The sequence below is a fragment of the Lacerta agilis genome, chromosome 3, assembly GCF_009819535.1.
Source record: "Lacerta agilis isolate rLacAgi1 chromosome 3, rLacAgi1.pri, whole genome shotgun sequence".
NCBI classification, from domain to species: domain Eukaryota; kingdom Metazoa; phylum Chordata; class Lepidosauria; order Squamata; family Lacertidae; genus Lacerta; species Lacerta agilis.
The window spans coordinates 40,944,962-40,962,866 of NC_046314.1; the positions used below are offsets into that span (position 1 = coordinate 40,944,962).

The 17,905-nt window shown below is 40.9% G+C and overlaps 1 protein-coding gene across 1 annotated transcript; it reads left to right on the forward strand.

The window, feature by feature from the left end:
* The first annotated feature begins 1,856 nt into the window (after positions 1-1,856).
* Positions 1,857-17,851, forward strand: CASP8AP2 (caspase 8 associated protein 2). The gene is made up of 10 exons (XM_033143432.1): positions 1,857-1,940; positions 3,754-3,834; positions 4,466-4,543; positions 5,508-5,608; positions 6,013-6,087; positions 6,548-6,663; positions 8,281-10,472; positions 11,607-14,832; positions 15,833-15,932; positions 16,876-17,851. Exons 2-10 carry the CDS (start codon positions 3,780-3,782, stop codon positions 16,930-16,932), a joined length of 6,000 nt encoding a protein of 1,999 aa, XP_032999323.1. The 5' UTR covers positions 1,857-1,940; positions 3,754-3,779; the 3' UTR covers positions 16,933-17,851.
* The last annotated feature ends 54 nt before the right edge of the window (positions 17,852-17,905 follow it).

Below are 17,905 nucleotides of genomic sequence, written 5' to 3' on the forward strand. Positions count from 1 at the left end.
TTCTAGGGAGTCTTCTCTTCTCATGAGGTGGCCAAAGTACTGGAGCCTCAACTTCAGGATCTGGCCTCCTAGTGAGCACTCAGGGCTGATTTCTTTAAGAATGGATAGGTTTGATCTTCTTGCAGTCCATGGGACTCTCAAGAGTCTCCTCCAGCACCATAATTCAAAAGCATCAATTCTTCGACGATCAGCCTTCTTTATGGTTCAGCTCTCACTTCCGTACATTACTACTGGGAAAACCATAGCTTTAACTATACGGATCTTTGTCGGCAAGGTGATTTCTTTGCTTTTTAAGATGCTGTCTAGGTTTGTCATTGCTTTTCTCCCAAGAAGCAGGCGTCTTCTAATTTCGTGACTACTGTCACCATCTGCGGTGATCATGGAACCCAAGAAAGTGAAATCTCTCACTGCCTCCATTTCTTCCCCTTCTATTTGCCAGGAGGTGATGGGACCAGTGGCCATGATCTTAGTTTTTTTGATGTTGAGCTTTAGACCATATTTTGCACTCTCCTCTTTCACCCTCATTAAAAGGTTCTTTAATTCCTCCTCACTTTCTGCCATCAAGGTTGTATCATCAGCATATCTGAGGTTGTTGGTACAAGATGTAATTAACTGTATGTGCTATAGCAGCTATGCAGTACATGACAGTATGTCACATTGAACTCCAGGGCTTTATGCTGAGAAAGCATACATAAAATCCAGTTGGAAAGGTCTTATCTCATTTGCTGTGTTTCAAAAAACCACAAAAAAATTATCCAACAGCCAATTTTAGTCATCCTTTCCCCTTCCCCTTTACCTAGGAGATTAAAGATGGATTGCTAGATACCTTTTTAAAAAATGCTGAACCATTGCTCATTTGAGGTCTATTACTTACACCAACAGGAAATAATCTAGCAGCACCTTGAAGACTTAATAGTGCGACCTTGCACTTTTCCTCAGAAGCTCCACTGTACCCAGTGGGCCTTACTCCTTTACATGTAAGTTCCACTGAATTCAACAGGGCTTACTTCTGAGTAGACAAGCGTAGAATTGCAATGTGCTTTGGGGGTTTAAAAAAAAATAGGAAAAAAGGTGTTGGTACTCACCATGAAGTTGTTACAGTAAGTGTCACATTTTTAACATTTGTGGGGAAAGGTGTTAGTACGTACCCATGAGTACCCCCAGAGAAAAAGCACCGGGCGCGAGCTTTTCCATAACCCTCTGCATGTTTATTTGGAAGTAAGCTCCATTGCATTTAATGGGACTTTCTCCCAGTCCTCGTGAACAGGACTACAGCCCTTAATAGCCCACTCTATGTCACATATTTGGGGTATGCCCTCAATTGACAGCTGACAGAGGAGAGTTTCTCTGTCCTCATGCACGTCTGACAGCTGACGTTACGGCAATAAGGCTTTTTGCGAAACAAACAAATGCTCCTCTCTGATTAAAACGGGCTCTGCGGCTGCGCCAACTCAAACTTCTGCCCCGGCAAAGTTATCAGCCACAAAGCTTTCTGGCGGCTTTGCAGTATCAAAAACCGACGGTGGCTTCAGGGCTTGAGTTTGCATAAAAACAGAATCCGCCGGGTTGCTCTCGAGAGCAAAAGCAGGCGCCCCCAGCGGAGCCGCTCGTCGAAGCAGCCCCAGCGAAAGAAACCCAGCCCGCCTGCATCCCGAAGGGGCGGGTCTTGTGGCTTCCTTTTGGCGCCAAGCGTTTCTGTGGCAGAGGAGGGAGCTGCTGACGTCGAGGCACGGCGCGCGCCTCAGCGTCTCCGGTGATTGGCCGGGCTCTTCCGGGCACCACCTCTCCCGTTTGGCGGCGGCGAAGGTGGCGGTGTTTTGGGGCGGGGGGTGTTGTCAGCGAGCGACGGGGGCGGAGGAGGGAAGAGGTAGCGGCGACCGCCGGCCGAGGGAGTGAAAGTGGCGAGGAGCAGCGGAGGCGGCACGGCGCGCGTTATTCCGGTTTGTGGAAACAAGTGTCCCGGGAAGGGAGTGGGGGTTGTCTTTCTCTCGTGGGGATCAAGTGGGTGGCAGAGTGGCTGCCTCACCTGCCCGGAACCCCTGCCGATCCCCGCGGCGGCATTCCCACGAACACATCTCCCGAGCTATCTATATATTGTCTTTTCCCCAAATGGCATCCTACCCCAGCCCCACCAGCATGTAACGCTTCCCGCTCCCAGTTCCCACGTCTCCCACTTTCTCCAAGGCTGGGGGTTTGGAGGGTGGGGGGGGTGCCTTTACGGCCCTCCAGACGTTGCTGGACTACAACTCAAGCTATCCTGGTTTGTGGTGACTGGGCATGATGGGAGTTGTAGTCCAACAGCACCTGGAGGTCACGGGGTGAAAGTGGGGCTGGGGCTGCCTTAAGGCCTGGTGAGCACCCGAAGAGGGAAACAAATGGGTCGAAGTTCCGAAGTGCTGGGCTTTGACCGCACCAGTTAAGCGGAGAGCAGTGGTGGGTCATGTTTTATATCTCCACTTAGTTCTGCTTTGCATGGAATTTGTCTTTCCACCCCAGCTAAACTTGTCTGCTGAGGAATAATTCAATGTTGAATTCAGTGGGGCTTGCTCCCAGTTAAGTAGACTAGGGTTGTGCGTAAGTGCACATAGAACATGTGCAGAGTGCCTTGCTCAAAACAAAATTAAAAAATTCCTTCCAGTAGCACCTTAGAGACCAACTAAGTTTGGTACTGGTATGAGCTTATGCACACAAAAGCTCATACCAATAACAAACTTAGTTGGTCTCTAAGGTGCTACTGGAAGGAATTTTTTAATTTTGTTTCGACTATGGCAGACCAACACGGCTACCTACCTGTATCTAGAGTGCCTTGCTGTTTAGTAATGAGAAAGCACTTCTACCTATCGTGGTTAAGATTGAAGACTGCTTTTGTAGAAGACTTGTTTGAGCAGCAGGCCCTGTACTTTTTGATAGGAAGAATTGTATACAGTGATCGCTCTACTCTGTCTTCTTTGGAGAACTGCTCTTCGCTTGCTTTCCGCCTCCCCTCTGACTTGGTGGACAAACCACAAGCCCAGGTTCAGACATAACCCTAAGCCAAACCATGGTTTAGGCCAGAGCTTTCCAAAACTTTTCATGTTGGTGACACAATTTTAGACACATGTCATTTCGTGACACAGTAATTCAGTTTTACTAGCAAATCAGAGGTTAAATTAACCCATTTCCAGCCCTGGGAGCATTTGCAAGACACACTCAACACAGTGCAAGCCGACACTCTAATTTGTCCTGACACACAGTTTGGAAAGCTCTGGCTTAGGCGTAGGTAGTGTGATCAGGGGAAGGAGTGCTATGTCTACAATCTTGGTTCTGTGAAGCCATATGTTTGCTCATTCTCGTCAAGTTATGGTTTGCTTTAGCGCCAGGGACGAACTAGGTTTTACTTCACCTAGGTCAAAGACCCAATTTGGCACACACCCCATACACATTTGTGTACACACACAGAAGTGGGCGCCTCAATGGAGCCCCTCTGGTGGCTTCATCAGAGGCAAAAAGATCTGACTAGTCCCACCCCACCCCTGTAGTTACAACACTGCTTAGTGCTATGGAACTGTTTGTTGCAAAAATAAATGCTGGCAATCTCACCTGTGAATATGTTCTTCCCATGCTGGCCACCATCTGTGTATGCAGGAACACTTGTGTCCCATTGTGAAAACAGAATAAAGAGATCCATCTTTCTCTGACATAATTGCCTTCTATATTAATAACCTGTATGTTTTTACTTAGGCTAATCAGATTTTTTTTTGTTGCCAAATGTAGATGGAGAATACTAGGAAGAGAGTATAATGGCAACAGATGATGATGATGATGGGATGACGTTTTCTAATTTATTGCATGGTGGTAAGTTTTTTTGTTTGTTGGTTTTAATCAGATTATTTTTACTTTAAAAAATGTAGGAAAACCCCATAACAAGGCAGAAACCCTTGAGAAAAGTTATATATGGAGCAGTATATGTAGCTCCTTGTACAGCACAGTTGACTGTCATATGTTGTGGCAAGAGCTGTTGCTGATCATCGGAAGAGATCATCAGTTTTCTTCCTGCATTGCTGAGAGACCCATCATATGGTATTCTAAGAATCTGATCTTTGAGAGTAGAGTTGTGCAGACAAGCATTGGATGCCCTCTTAACTACAATTTTCGGCTCTGCTCCATTTCTTCTCATGAGGTGGCCAAAGTACTGGAGCCTCAATTTCAGGAGCACTCAGGGCTGTATTATGTTTTTAATGTAAGAAGTTATTTCTTACACAAAAATGGGCTATTTTTGTCCCTTTTAAGTACTTTATCATTTTCTAAAACACACCGCTGAGGCTACAATTTGAAGGGGGACACTAGTGCAAGGGGAGAAGAGCTTCTTATTTCTTTCACCTCATAGTGATTTCCTACTAAAGATCCTTTCTAGTGTATTTCACCATTACTGCATATGTAGACTGGGTGATCTTACATATTATTATTTCATTCTCTTTATTTGCAGTTTCTTCTCAAGGAGTAGATGATGATGAGAGTTCAGTGGATATTTATGATGGATTAGACAGCTCTCCAGTTATTTCTGGTATGTTCATAGCTTTGTAACCAATTGCATTGCTCAGCTGAGTAAAGCTCTCTGGAGCAGATTTATGATGGACATGGGGGTAGGGCTTCAGCAGGAAGGAGGAACCACTGAGAATTCACTGCTTTCCTTCCTGTTCCACTGACAGAAGCTTTCAGCTGAGTTGGATACAATCCGTAGTTATTTGGTTATTTAATTATACTATGGAGAATTTTGTCATAAAAGGTCCTGTCTGTATTCATCCTACTGTTAGGATAGAGCCATAATGCAGCTTTTTTGTTTTGGATTTGTTGCAGAAACAATAAGTATCTTTTATACTTCAGAATAGGAGTAATTTGTATTGACTCTTAAGAGATGGCTTTGATATGTAATTTGAGTTAGCAGCTGCCACAAACAGCATTTTGATCTCAGTAATATTTTTTAGGTGACAAGTTGCAACCATGGCTTATTTGGAAGGACTTCAGGGGAGAGATAAAATGTGCAGAACTGGTTGCTGTATCCTGGAACATCATAATACTATACATAATTTTAAAACCTGATGGAAGTTGTGAAACTGAAACTAACTTTCACAACTTTTGCATGGGAGTAAGCCCGACTAGATGTCTAGTGTTCATCCCACATTCATCCCACATAGGAAACACACTTGAAACTGAGAGAAACATTCAAAAGCAGTTTGATGTGGCATAGGGACCTGCTGTTCGAAAGCAAAAAGCCCTGTTTAGGGAAGTTTTTAATGACTGATGTTTTAATGTATTTTTAATCTTTTGTTGGAAGCCACCCAGAATGGCTGGGGAAACCCAGCCAAATAGGATCGCTATAAATAATTTATTATTATTAGTATTAGTATTAGTATTAGTATTTATCATTATAGTAGCTCTTTTGATCTTATCTAATGGAAGAATGGGTACAATGGAAAAGGAAAATATTCCACGGAAAACTCACTCTCTCTCTCTTCCTGCTCTCTCAGTCAAACCTGCTACAAAACTGACCCCATCAATAAGTAGTTTAAACCTATTCGATGAGATCCTGATTGAAGAAGGAACAGCAAAGGAAGCTACTTACAATGATGTATGTATTTTGAATCAATGATATGTTGGTGAAATGTGATGTAGTTAGTTAGCAAGTTAGTTAGCAAGGTGTGTGTTTTAAATTCACCAGTTCAGCACATTTTAGTACACTGTGCTATCAAAACATTTTAAAATCCCAAAACACCCACTTTACTGAGAAGTCTCAATTTATTGAAAATTTTGACATGTGCATTAGGAAATCTGTGATCAGTCATGACACAGACATTTTGTAAATGCATGTTTGGATGGTTTTCCTGTTTGTGAGGGAAATTTTATTTACTATTATTTTAATGTAATGACTTTTCTTTCATATCTTAACAAAGCTGGATTATTATTATTCGCAAAGAAAATTATGCTCATTTAATGCTGTCTTTAATACAAATGTGAATAATCCTGTTTCAACAGTTGCAGGCTGAACATGAGAAATGTCAGCAACAACTTCAAGAGTTGACAAGGAGGTTTCAGCAAATACAGGAACAGGTAAAGCGGCATTAAGTGGTAATTTTATCCATTTTATATCCAGTAACTGAAAGCATTCTTGAAACTCTTCATATACATATTTCAATTTGTATTGGTTTGCTGTTTTGAAGTTGTGAGTGTATCTGGTGTTTTAAATAAAATAAGAAAATAAGAAACAGCAACCACAGTAATAATGTTTTTAATTAGTGAGGCTGTGCAGGGCAGCTCTGTCTCAGTAAGGACTGTAGTATCGTAAATGTATTTTGCTTTGATGCTTACTGAAAATAGTGCTTTTTGTATTAGGTGACAGCACAAAGTCGGTAGGGCATTTTGAAAGTTTTTTTGTGAAAGTTAACTGTGATTCATTTAAATGAGATTCCCCCCCCCCCCTATATTGTTATTGGTGTTTTCCTTCTCTCCCCCAATATATTCAGATACAAGTTCATAACATGTATATGTCTCTGTGTTCTTTTTAAATTAGAACTCTGCTCTGCAAAATGAAAACCAGTCTCTTAAAAAGAATATTTCTGCTCTCCTAAAAACAGCTAGAGTGGAAATTAATCGCAAAGATGAAGAAATTAATAATCTCCAGCGAAGGTATGCTTTTTGCAGGAATGTCCTCTATTGTCCAAATATTTAGAAAAAGAAGAAACAAGACACATTTGAAACTAAAAAGTAGATGTTTTCTAAGTCTATCTTTTTGTAGTTAAATTTAACATATGCATAAATGTTAACTTGCTAGATATCAGATACTCATCTTCTGAAAAATTTCTGCAAGTAGATAAATAGGTACCACTCCAGTGGGAAGGTAAACGGCGTTTCCGTGCGCTGCTCTGGTTTGCCAGAAGTGGCTTAGTCATGCTTGCCACATGACCCGGAAAAACTGTCTGCGGACAAATGCCGGCTCCCTTGGCCAGTAAAGCGAGATGAGCGCCACAACCCCAGAGTTGTTCGTGACTGGACGTAACTGTCAGGGATCCTTTACCTTTACCTTTTTACTGTGGATGAACACTTTTAATATGTTGTACTGTTTTGAACAGTGTGTTTCGAGGTATCTGCATTAGCATGTCCTTATCGGTAGGAAGTTGCTTTGAGATTTGTTACTTTTTTAAGGAAGCAACGAGCAAATTAAATGATGTTCAGTTCTCATTCTATCTTAATTTTAAAAGTTGAAAGGACCAGACTGGCTTCAACAAAGCCCTAAGCCATCAACATTTGTAAACAAATCATTGCAACTGAAGCATATCATTTTCATCTCATGCCAACAACATTGGCACCAGGCAAGGATCCCTGGGAACAGCATTCCTGAAACAGGGCTGCCCTGAGTAAAGCATGTGTTGGGTGACTGGGACCAGTTTAACCAGAGAGGCTATGAGTTAAGGCTCTCTTTTTCTGCCTATTTTGGTTCTGGTATGTTACTATATTAGGAAGTGGGGGTGGGGGAGAGAAAACATTAAATGGGGACTGTCATTTTAAAAGGAAACGATAGCTCATTAGAAGAGCTCTCAACTGATTTGGACAAATCCTATGGGACCCTGACTCTCAAAGTGACTGGGAGAAAAGCCAACAATGCAAGCAGTAATTGCTTCAGCAGGGTTTGTGCAGGTTCTGTTGCTATGCCTGTTGAGGGGAAGGATGCTTAAGCCTGCTTATATGTTGGTCAGACACGGACTGCTAAATTATTGCTTTGGGCACAATTCTTCAATTATTGAGTGAACTTTTAAGCAAGAGTATTTTAACAGTAAGGAATGTGTGTTGCTCTCCCAAAGAGTTAGCGGTCTGCTGTTAGTGTAAACAGAGATGCAACATTACCCCCTACCTTTCTTGATTCTGGCCTGCTAAGAGCAGCAGAGTGAAATGTGTGTGGTGAGAATATTCCTAAAGTGTGTGGTTGAGGACATGCTTTGAACAGGCTTTATAGCACCAATGGTAATTCCTACAGTGCTATCCTTTCTATTTGTTTGTATAAATCCTAAATAGAAGGTCCCCATCCAAACTATGCTTTGTTGATACAAGCCAACTTCATAATGAATGCCATTGTGTGGACCTTTTATTCCTTTAAAAGTAAAGGGAAGATTAAATATTTATTTAACACATTTAAAGGCTTATTCTGGCTTGTCTCACCACAGCATTATTTTAGTAGAATTTGGAGTTTGCTTAAATCTCAAATATCCTTTGAAATGTAGTATAGCAATACAATCTCTTTCTAAACAGGTTAACAGAATTCCAAGTTCATCCGAATACCTATGGTAGAACATACTTCCCAGCATCAACTAATAATGCAAGAAACTTTGAGGGATCAAAACTGAAAAATAAATGCAGAGATTTAGTTCCAGAGAACAATTCAAGAACTGATTCTAGAACTACCCAAGCCCTGCCTAAGGACAAACCTTGCGGTTATCCACCTTGGGATACAGAAAACAAGAAATTGCCTCCAGAAAAAGGTGACACTCTGTACATATCTCAATCTCATCCTGAACAGCTTTGCAGCGATGGTACTCATGCAAGGCTCGCAAGTGTTGACAGCTCTTATGACAGAGAAAAAGGGGGGAAAGAAATGAAACATAATGAGCATCATAGCAGTGAGAATAACTACAAATACAAAACAAAAGCACACCCAAATCTTGGCAGCACGCTAGAGGGAAAGTTGGATCCTCATGGAAGGCTGGAAGTTAATCCAGACAAAACAGTAAAAAACGGACTATGGAAAGATAAAAAGGACTTGAAGCTCAGAAGCAGCCCACATACAGAAAAAAGAACTGGTAAGGTCCCTTCTGCTAGGGAGAAACAACCAACCCCTAAAGACACATCACTTTCAAAACCAGAACACTCCAACAGTGACAGGAGTGAAAAGTCACAAAACAAAAATCAGAACGACCTGAAACTGAGAAACAAAGAGGAAAGCAACAACGGACAAAAAAACAGGCAACCTGACAGCTATCTAGACCAACGAAGAACTGGCAAGGTTAGTGGCCCCCCTGAATGGAATAAAATTGCCAGAAGCCCCCCAAAAATAAGCAAAACCTATGTGGAAGACAGAAAGAGAAAACATCGTGATTGCAGGAGGAACAAAGAAGCAAGCGGTCCTGTGCCCTGTGGAGGGAAACCTTCACCACTAGCACCTCCTCCTGTTTTAAACAAAGAGCCGAAACATAGCCACCCTAAACAGGATAGCAGTAAAAGTGAATCTGAACACACACGTTCAAAATCGGGCAGACATAGAACTGAAGAGAAAAGGAAAAATGAGAGAGATAATTCTAGTGAGGCCAGGACTTCTCAAAATGAAAAAAGAGAATCAAAGGAACCATCCCCCCAAACAGGAAAAGGAGCCATGAAAATTAAAGATAGTGCAAAAAGGGAGAAAAAGAAGTTCTTTCAATCAGTAGAGACTGCCAAGGTAGTTGAAGGCTTGGAGGAGGAGGTGCCTATAAAAGGTAGAAGGGAAGAGGAGCAGTCAAAAAGCAAAGACTTAAAATTGAGCTTTATGCAGACACTAAACTTAACCCTTTCTCCTGCTAAGAAGCAAACAGACAAATGCAAAGCAGTGGCAAGGTCTACCAATAAATGTGGTACAGAAATTCCAGGTCAGGAAGCCATGTTGGTACCAGCTGAGGCTGTTGGTGCTAATACCATTAAGCAAACACAAACACCACTGTTACCAATCTGTGACAATCCTGTTCAAACCAAATCGGAACAAGTAATGCCTCTTTCTGAGGTCAAAACGAAGGTGGGAAATGAGGGGCTGCCAGAAACTCTAAACACAAAGCCTTTGAACACACCCTCAGACCCACAAGATATAGCAGTGCAGTGGGCGCCGGATGATGTGAAGCTCCTGCCTGAGGCAAAAACTGGGATGGAAGAAGCTGGTGGAGTTGATGAGATGCATGTGGCTTCTGGTTTAGAAAGCCCCTTGGATCAAGACACGCTTCCCGATAACACTTTCAATGATGTGGAGACTATAAGTTCTGTGGATTTTGATTCTTTTAGTGTAATAGATGAGATCAGTGGGACAGATTCAGACTCAATAGACGAGAAGGAGTCCAGTAACTGGACAGATGAAAATGTCTTCGAGTGTCCTGAAAAAGAAAACAAGCCTGTGCCTCAGAAAGCTACTGTGGAAGAAGGCAAAATACTGAGTGGTGGTCACTTGAAGCCAAGCTTTCCTGACCGTAACCATGAAAACCGCTTGGAAACATTATACAATGAAGGGTTAAAACCTACATCTCAAGCAAGAGAAACAAGCAGAGTTTCTGTTGATGATGATAACTCTATTCTGAGCATTGATCTCAATCATATGAGGAATATTCCAAAACCAATCAGCCCACTTAATAGTCCAATGCGACCTTTGGCTAAAGTACCCCAAATGGAAAGCCCCTACAAAGGACATGTGAAAAGCTATAATACAGGTATATGTTTAATATGTTCTGCCTGTTACATGATTTTTATTTGAATTTATTTAAGCATTCACACGTATACCAGTTAAACATAACTGAGTTGCAATTAAGTTTCATTTGTTTTCGGTAGAACTTACTGCACAACTTGTAGGCAAGTGTGCTGCAGCTGTGCAGTGCAATCCTGTACATATCTTCCCCATTGAGTTCAGTGGAGCTTTCTCTTTAGTAAGTGTTCTTAGTGTGTAGGAATTTACAACTGTGATCCCAAACACGCTTGAATGGGAGTAAGTACCACACTAAATGCAACTTCTGAGCAACACACAAGATCATACTGCACAGCTGCAATTCACAGGCATTTTTTCTCAAGTTAGGAAACAAAGCTGCCTTATATTGACGCTTTGCCCATCTAGTTCAGTATTGTCCACATTGAGTGCCCGTGGCTTTACAAGATTTCAGACAAGAGTCTCTTCCAGCCTTACCTAGAGATGCCAGGGATTGAATTTCAGACCTTCTGTGTTCAAAGCAAATATTCTGATACTGGGCTACTGACAGTCCTGTTTAAATTCAGTGGGGAGTGAGATTTAGCTTTCAGTCTGCTAGCTCTGAGGTAGATATTTATTCAAACTGATTACATAGAAGGAAACTGTTTAAGGCAGTAGTGGCTAACCCATGACCCTCTGATGTTGCTGGACTACAGCTTCCATCATCCCTGGGGAGTTGGGATCCAACAGCATCTAAAGGGTTTCCCCACTCCTGGAAATTAGAATTGCAAGCCATGTTAAGCTACAGAGTGTAACTCACATTCTGGCAGAACTCTTTGCACAGTTCCTTATCCACTAGTTTTGGAGGCAGTAATAATTAAAAGTGCCTTTGGGCTTAATCTTGCAATTTCAAGATAAGTTGCCATGGAACTTGATATATAAAAACTGTTTCCATGCTGAATTATTATTTTTTAAATCTAGTTCTTCTTCCAAAAGCTGCCTGTCCTCTGCTAAAATACAATGCCTAGAGCTACTGGCACTTTTAAACAATTATTTTCACTTGTTCTAAACTAAAATTGACTATTAGATTATACTGTCATTGGAATTTGTTTTGAGACTTGCTACTTTGGGCTGATTAATTAACAAATTGTTTCATTATTTCTAGATTTTGTTCCAGAAAGTGCAGTTGTCTATCCTGGAAGGAACCAGTCCAGTGAACTGAACAAGGAAAACCAAAAGCCTCTTTGCTCGGATCATCAAATCTTAGAGGAGTCTCAGCTAAGCATGTCCTCAGATGAATTAGAAGAAGGTGAAATTGTAAGTGACAATGATGAGCCTAAAATAGAAACCAACTCTGAAAATAGTAAAAAAACAAGAAGAAAAGCTTCTCCAGATAGATCTAATTTGGCCAAGAGTACTTGCAACCACAAGGCCAGGACAACATCTTCCAGAGAAGATACAGGAAAATTGTCTTCTGGGGGGAAAAATAAAGAAAATCCCAAAGATGGGACTATAATGCGCTCCAATGAAGTAAAGAAAATGAAAACTGTGAGCATTGACAGTCTTGAAAAAATAGTTCAAATTATTGTTGTACCTTCTACAGTGCATGAGTTTATGCAGATGCTGAAAGCTATAAGAAAGCAAGTACGGAAAAGCTACATGAAGTTTAAGATACAATTTCCAGTACAGCATTTTCATAGGATCATAGATTCAGCTATTTTGAACTTTACATCTCTGGTAAAATACATTGACTTCTCTAAAATGTCTAAATCTAGTGAGGCTTTAAAGCTGAACCTCTGTGAAGTTATAGAATATAAACTTAATCGGATCAAAGAGAATAGTGCAATAGAGCATCTCTTTGAACAGCAGCAATCCGATATGAAGAAAAAGTTGTGGAAACTTGTGGACGAGCAGCTTGACTACTTATTTGATAAAATAAAAAGAATTATTCTAAAGCTGTGTACCTTGGTAAGCTTTGGAAATGAAAGCGAAGAAGGTAAGCTTGATAAAAGAAAGAAAGAGATCCCCAAATGCCTTATAAATCATAAAAATAAAATTGACAGACAGAAATCAAAGAAACCAGCCTTAAATGCTAGAATGCAAAAGCCTGAAGAATGTGCCCCATCAAAACCAGTAGCAGGCAACCAGCTATTGAAGCGAGGTCACCATGACACAAACAAAATGAGCACACACAAAAATGTGACTGCAAAATGTAGAAGTTCCTATGTTAACCCAAAACATTCTCGGACTGAAGCTGAACCTTTCAAAGAAAGCTCCGTTTCAGTTACTTCTTTGAACAATGGAAAAAATGAAAATGAAAGATTGCATATGATTGGAGACTCTCACAAATCTGATATTAGCTGTGGACCTCTCACAGAACAGCAGATGTCTGGCCTGACATTCAACCTGGTGAATGATGCTCAAATGGGTGAAATGTTCAAAAGTTTGTTACAAGGCTCTGACCTTTCAGACAAAAATGGTGACTTTATCGGTGACAATCAATGGGAGTTCAGGACACCAGAAAAACACACCCCAGATGGCCAGAACTGTGTGAATGAGCCTCCATATGAGACCGAAGAGCAGATTCCAAGAGAGACTGGAGTTGAGTCAAGAGTACTAGATGGAATTAAATGGCCTATAGTTTCGCCTGAAAGAGATTCAGCTTTTTTAGCTAGACTGCAGATGCCAATTGATCCAGATATTCTTGATGAAAGCTGTATGTTTGAAATTCCTACTAGTCCTGCTTTGAAGAAAGGTGAGGAGTGCATTTCTGAGAAACCAAAATCACTTGTCTCTTCTATTCTTCTGGAAGACCTAGCTGTGTCATTGACTATTCCTTCCCCTTTGAAGTCAGATGCTCATCTTAGCTTCTTGAAACCTGACATGTATGGCTCAGTTCCTGAGGATGTTCTGAGCGCACACTTCAGTGAAGATGCCCATCTCGAAGAGGAGGATGCTTCTGAACAGGACATCCATTTGGCTTTGGAATCTGATAATTCAAGCAGCAAATCAAGCTGTTCTTCATCATGGGCAAGTATACCTCCAGCTCCTGGATTTCAGTATTGCCCAAGCCTTCCAATGCAGGCAGTAATAATGGAGAAATCAAATGACCACTTCATTGTTAAAATAAGGCGTGCTGCACCATCTACCTCACCAGTCCTTGAACAGTCTACTCTAGCAAATGAACCACTGACCTCTTCTAGTGGGGCAGGAAACAAGGAAATTGTGTTGGAAGAAAAAATAGATACTTTGGACCTCAAAAGCATTCCTTTGGAAGATACAGCAACATCTAAGGAAAATTTAAAGATTATTGACTTTGAGGGTAAGCCGAACGATGTTGGAAAGAGACAAGTTACTCATTTGCTGGGGTTTGAGAAGGAGCCACCTCTGTGCCTTGCGAATGATCACATTCCTCATCTTTCTGAACCGCAACAGGAACCTCATTCTGATGCCCCAAATGAGACACTTGAATCTGTAGAGGACCTGTTCAGGAATGCCAGAGAAGAACGACCTTGCAATCTTGCAGTGTCTGAATTGCATCAGGAGCGATATACTAATGCCAGTCAAACTCAAGGCCCTGACTTACTTGGGCCCTATCAGGTGTTGCACAGTGGAGCTGGCCCAGAAGAAGCCTCTGATTTGCAAGAGCCCCCTAAAGAAATGGGGAGAACTTTAGAATCCTCAATTAAAACTAGCCACCATGAGGACACACCTGAAGTTTTGAAACTACCTCAGGCACACACTGCGAAAGTCTTCCAAAAAAGAGATGCATCTTGTGCTGAATTAGAACATTCTCCAATTAGCTGTGCAGCAGTTTCCCTTGTAGAAAAGTTGTCTTCTGAGACCCATTTTGATATATGTGTAGACTTGACTGATGAGACTGCCATAGAAAATGAAGTTGATTCATGGGATCTTACAGTGGAACATGCTTCAAATGCTAGAATGGGAGGCTTATGTAAAGATAAAGAGGAGGAGAAGACAGTGAACCACCATGTAGCAGATGATCATCCAAAGCATGATGTTGAAGCAGTTGTAAATTTGACAGAGCATCTGCCTGACAAGTGTACAGCAGATGAGAATTTTGAAACAGGAACTACTCTAAATACTGGTGGCCTGGGATGTGAAACAAAAGAAAGGAAAAAAAGAAAAAAAGAGACAGAAGAAACATCCAGTGCAAAAAGACAAAGAAAGGAGAGTTGTGAATTGGCTTGTAAAAATAACAGCAAAAGGTCTAAAGAGATTACTTCAGTGACCACAAGCACATCCAGTAATAAGACTGCATCAGCCGGAGACAAAGATTCTTTACCATCAACATCCTCGCTGACACCATCAAGTCTGTGCGCCAAAAACATCATTAAGAAAAAAGGGGAAGTTGTGATTTCTTGGACAAGGTAAGAATACAAAACAAAAACAAAAAAACCGAATGAATGGGATGAATGAGGGAGGCCTGGAAGTGTATAACAGTTGGAGATAGAGTGATACACTTCTGCATTCTGTGGCATGGGCAACATTACCATAGCAAACTTTTTTTCTTGGTTGTACGTTCAGCTTTGCTGACCTGTCCCTTGAATCAGGAAAGGCAAATATATAGTCTTATTTTCCGTTGCAGTTGAAACTAGGTTTTCTGAACTGGAAGGTAGGGACTGTAAATTGATTGATAGGGGGAAACTTGGAAGCCCAAGTGAGCACCTGGCGGCTTGAATTGTGGCCACTGTCTTGACAGGGTGCACTGTATTGTGTATACTTCCTTTGTGGAAAATGTCTGCATTTAGCAGTAAATCAGGAAGCCTAATATAGTCCCAAATGGAAATCCTTGCTTTATTTCCATTCGCTTCATTGAGCAATGGTGCAAAGTAATTAGAAAGTATAAGCTTTTACTTTGTTTTACAAATATTTTTCATATCTGAATGAAACCCAAGGGCAACCATTCAATCTGGGTTTTGTTTTTTTAGAGAGAGAGAGGGAGTGAGGGAGGGAAAGGGAGAGAGAGAGAACCTGACCTCAAAGCCATTTAGCCATGTTTTCGCTGTATTCTGTTACATTTTGTTAGAAGCTGCTCAAAGTGGCTGGGACAACATAGATGGGCGGGGTACAAGTAATATTTTGTTGTTGTTGTTATTAATTATTATTATTATAGAGTGATCATCACTGTTCCGAAGAAGCTTCAGAATGTTGTGAACACAATGGGTATAATCTACTTTATAGGGGAGGGTTTGAGCAATTGCTATTAGCCTTCAGGATTCTGTTTGTCTTCATTAACAGACTTTTATATCCTCTGAGTTTTAAAAACTTATCTTGAGTTACAGCATTGCTGTGTGAAGTGTTGACATGGATAGACCTATTTCAAAACAGTGTTCAGATGTTGAAGTTACCCTTGTATGTTTATTATAGAAATGATGACCGGGAGATTCTATTAGAATGTCAGAAGAAAGGACCTTCAGGAAAAACATTTGCTTCTGTTGCTGTCAGGTTAAATAAAAGTCCAGCTCAGGTACGTATTTTGGTAAGCAATTGTGTTTGAACCTCCCTCGCACACAAGTGTAATTGTGTTTCTGTCTGGTTGAGCAGTGCATATCTGCAGAAATATAACCCCATGACACTCTACTGAATTCATTAACATTTCTTAGGAGAAAAAAAAATGTATCAGAAAAGATGTGTCAAAATTCATATTGTGCTACAGACTAAAGAAGATATCTGAAGGCAGTCCTGTTTAGGGAAGCTTTTAATGTTTGACAGACTATTGTATTTTAATATTCTGTTGGAAGCCGCCCAGAGTGGCTGGGGAAACCCAGCCAGATGGGTGGGGTATAAATAATAATTTTTTATTATAATAATAATTATTATTATATGGTAGAAAGGAAGTAAAATTTAAAAATACATTTATATGAAAAGTAGTATTACATCCATATAGGCTTTACATGTAATTTTATTTGATCTTATATAACCCTTTGGGTATGTACCATGCCATAAAAGTCTGAAGGGGGGGGGACTTGTTTATTCTGAGGTGGCAGCCCGACTAATGATGCTGCATGTGGATATGCAATATTCATACACAAGACAGGACTCAATAGATTTATATCTCTTCTCAATTTTTACTAACCTCTGGTGCCTTTAAACTGTGGAAATGCTCTTTTATGAAAGCCTACATAACCCACTTTAGTCCGTTCAAGATGAGGTAATGTTCACATCTACATCTACTGAGGCCATTCAATGCATAATTGTGCTTCTCCATATTTGCAAGGGTTTCCTACCTGAAGTATACACGTGAGCTGAGCAATCGCTGAAAAGGCTGGCAGCATTTCCATGACTGTAGTTGCACTTTTCAGTAATCAGAACTGGTGGGATCACTTGGTTCATATCTGCACATGTGTGAGAAAAAAGCATACTTTATTTTTAGGGAAATGACTTCTAGACTCTTTGCTTTCTCTCCACAGGTTGAAGAAAGATTCAAGCAGTTGCTGAAGCTATTCAAGATGTCAAACTGCAGCTAGTGGCTATACTATTGCTACTAAGAATGGACTGCTATGAATTTATGTGCACTGTGTGCATGGTTGTGTGTGTGTGTGTGTGTGTGAGAGAGAGAGAGAGAGAGAGAAATGTCACATGTAATCGAAGTCAGAATAACTGTTTGTTGCTTATCCTTTTAGGTGGACTTAAAATGCACCTTTTATGTCCACAGATTTCATAATAATGTCCTGCTTTCTCAATTTTTTTTGAAGGTATCAAACAGATCTGTTGGACCTGTTAGTGTCCTTGAACAGCCTTGTATATTACAGAGCACAGAGGAAACAGGAAGTGCATACAACCTGTCTTTCCTGTTACCTGAATTGCCTAGAGTGAAACTTTCATATCTCTCCTTAGTAGTTCCATTTGGGATTATAAAGAACGGTTAGGGGAATTTGAAACACAAGACACTACAGTACTTCTCGTTCCTCTGCATTCCGCTGTGTCTGAAGCCTTTATTTTATTAAAACTTTTGGGACAGCAGATGATCAATTCCTAGCACATGGGAGGTTCAGTTCTTTGAGCTGAAACACCTCATGCTATTGATTTAAAAACAGATGGAGTACCTGTTGCCTTCCAGAGGTTGTTGGATTCCCAACTTCCATCAGCCCTTACCATCATGGTCAGTAGTCAGGATGATGGGCACTGTAGTCCAACAATATCTGGAGGGCCATAGATTCCCCACCCTGATTTAGAAAGTCACAGAGAAATGGTGGCCATTGGAAAACACAAGAGGGTTGGTTGTTAAACAACAGACTCCTCCTTTCTCTCAATTTTCAGAAAGCACAAAAACAGGTTGTGAAACTTTGCAGTATATTACCCAGTGGCATTTGTTCAAAGATGTACTGTACATACATTCCTTATTATAGATCATACAAAGTTAGCATATTTTGGCAGGAATACATCAGTATTCCTCATGAGCCCACACAATGGCAGCATTAGACATAATGCTAAACCATG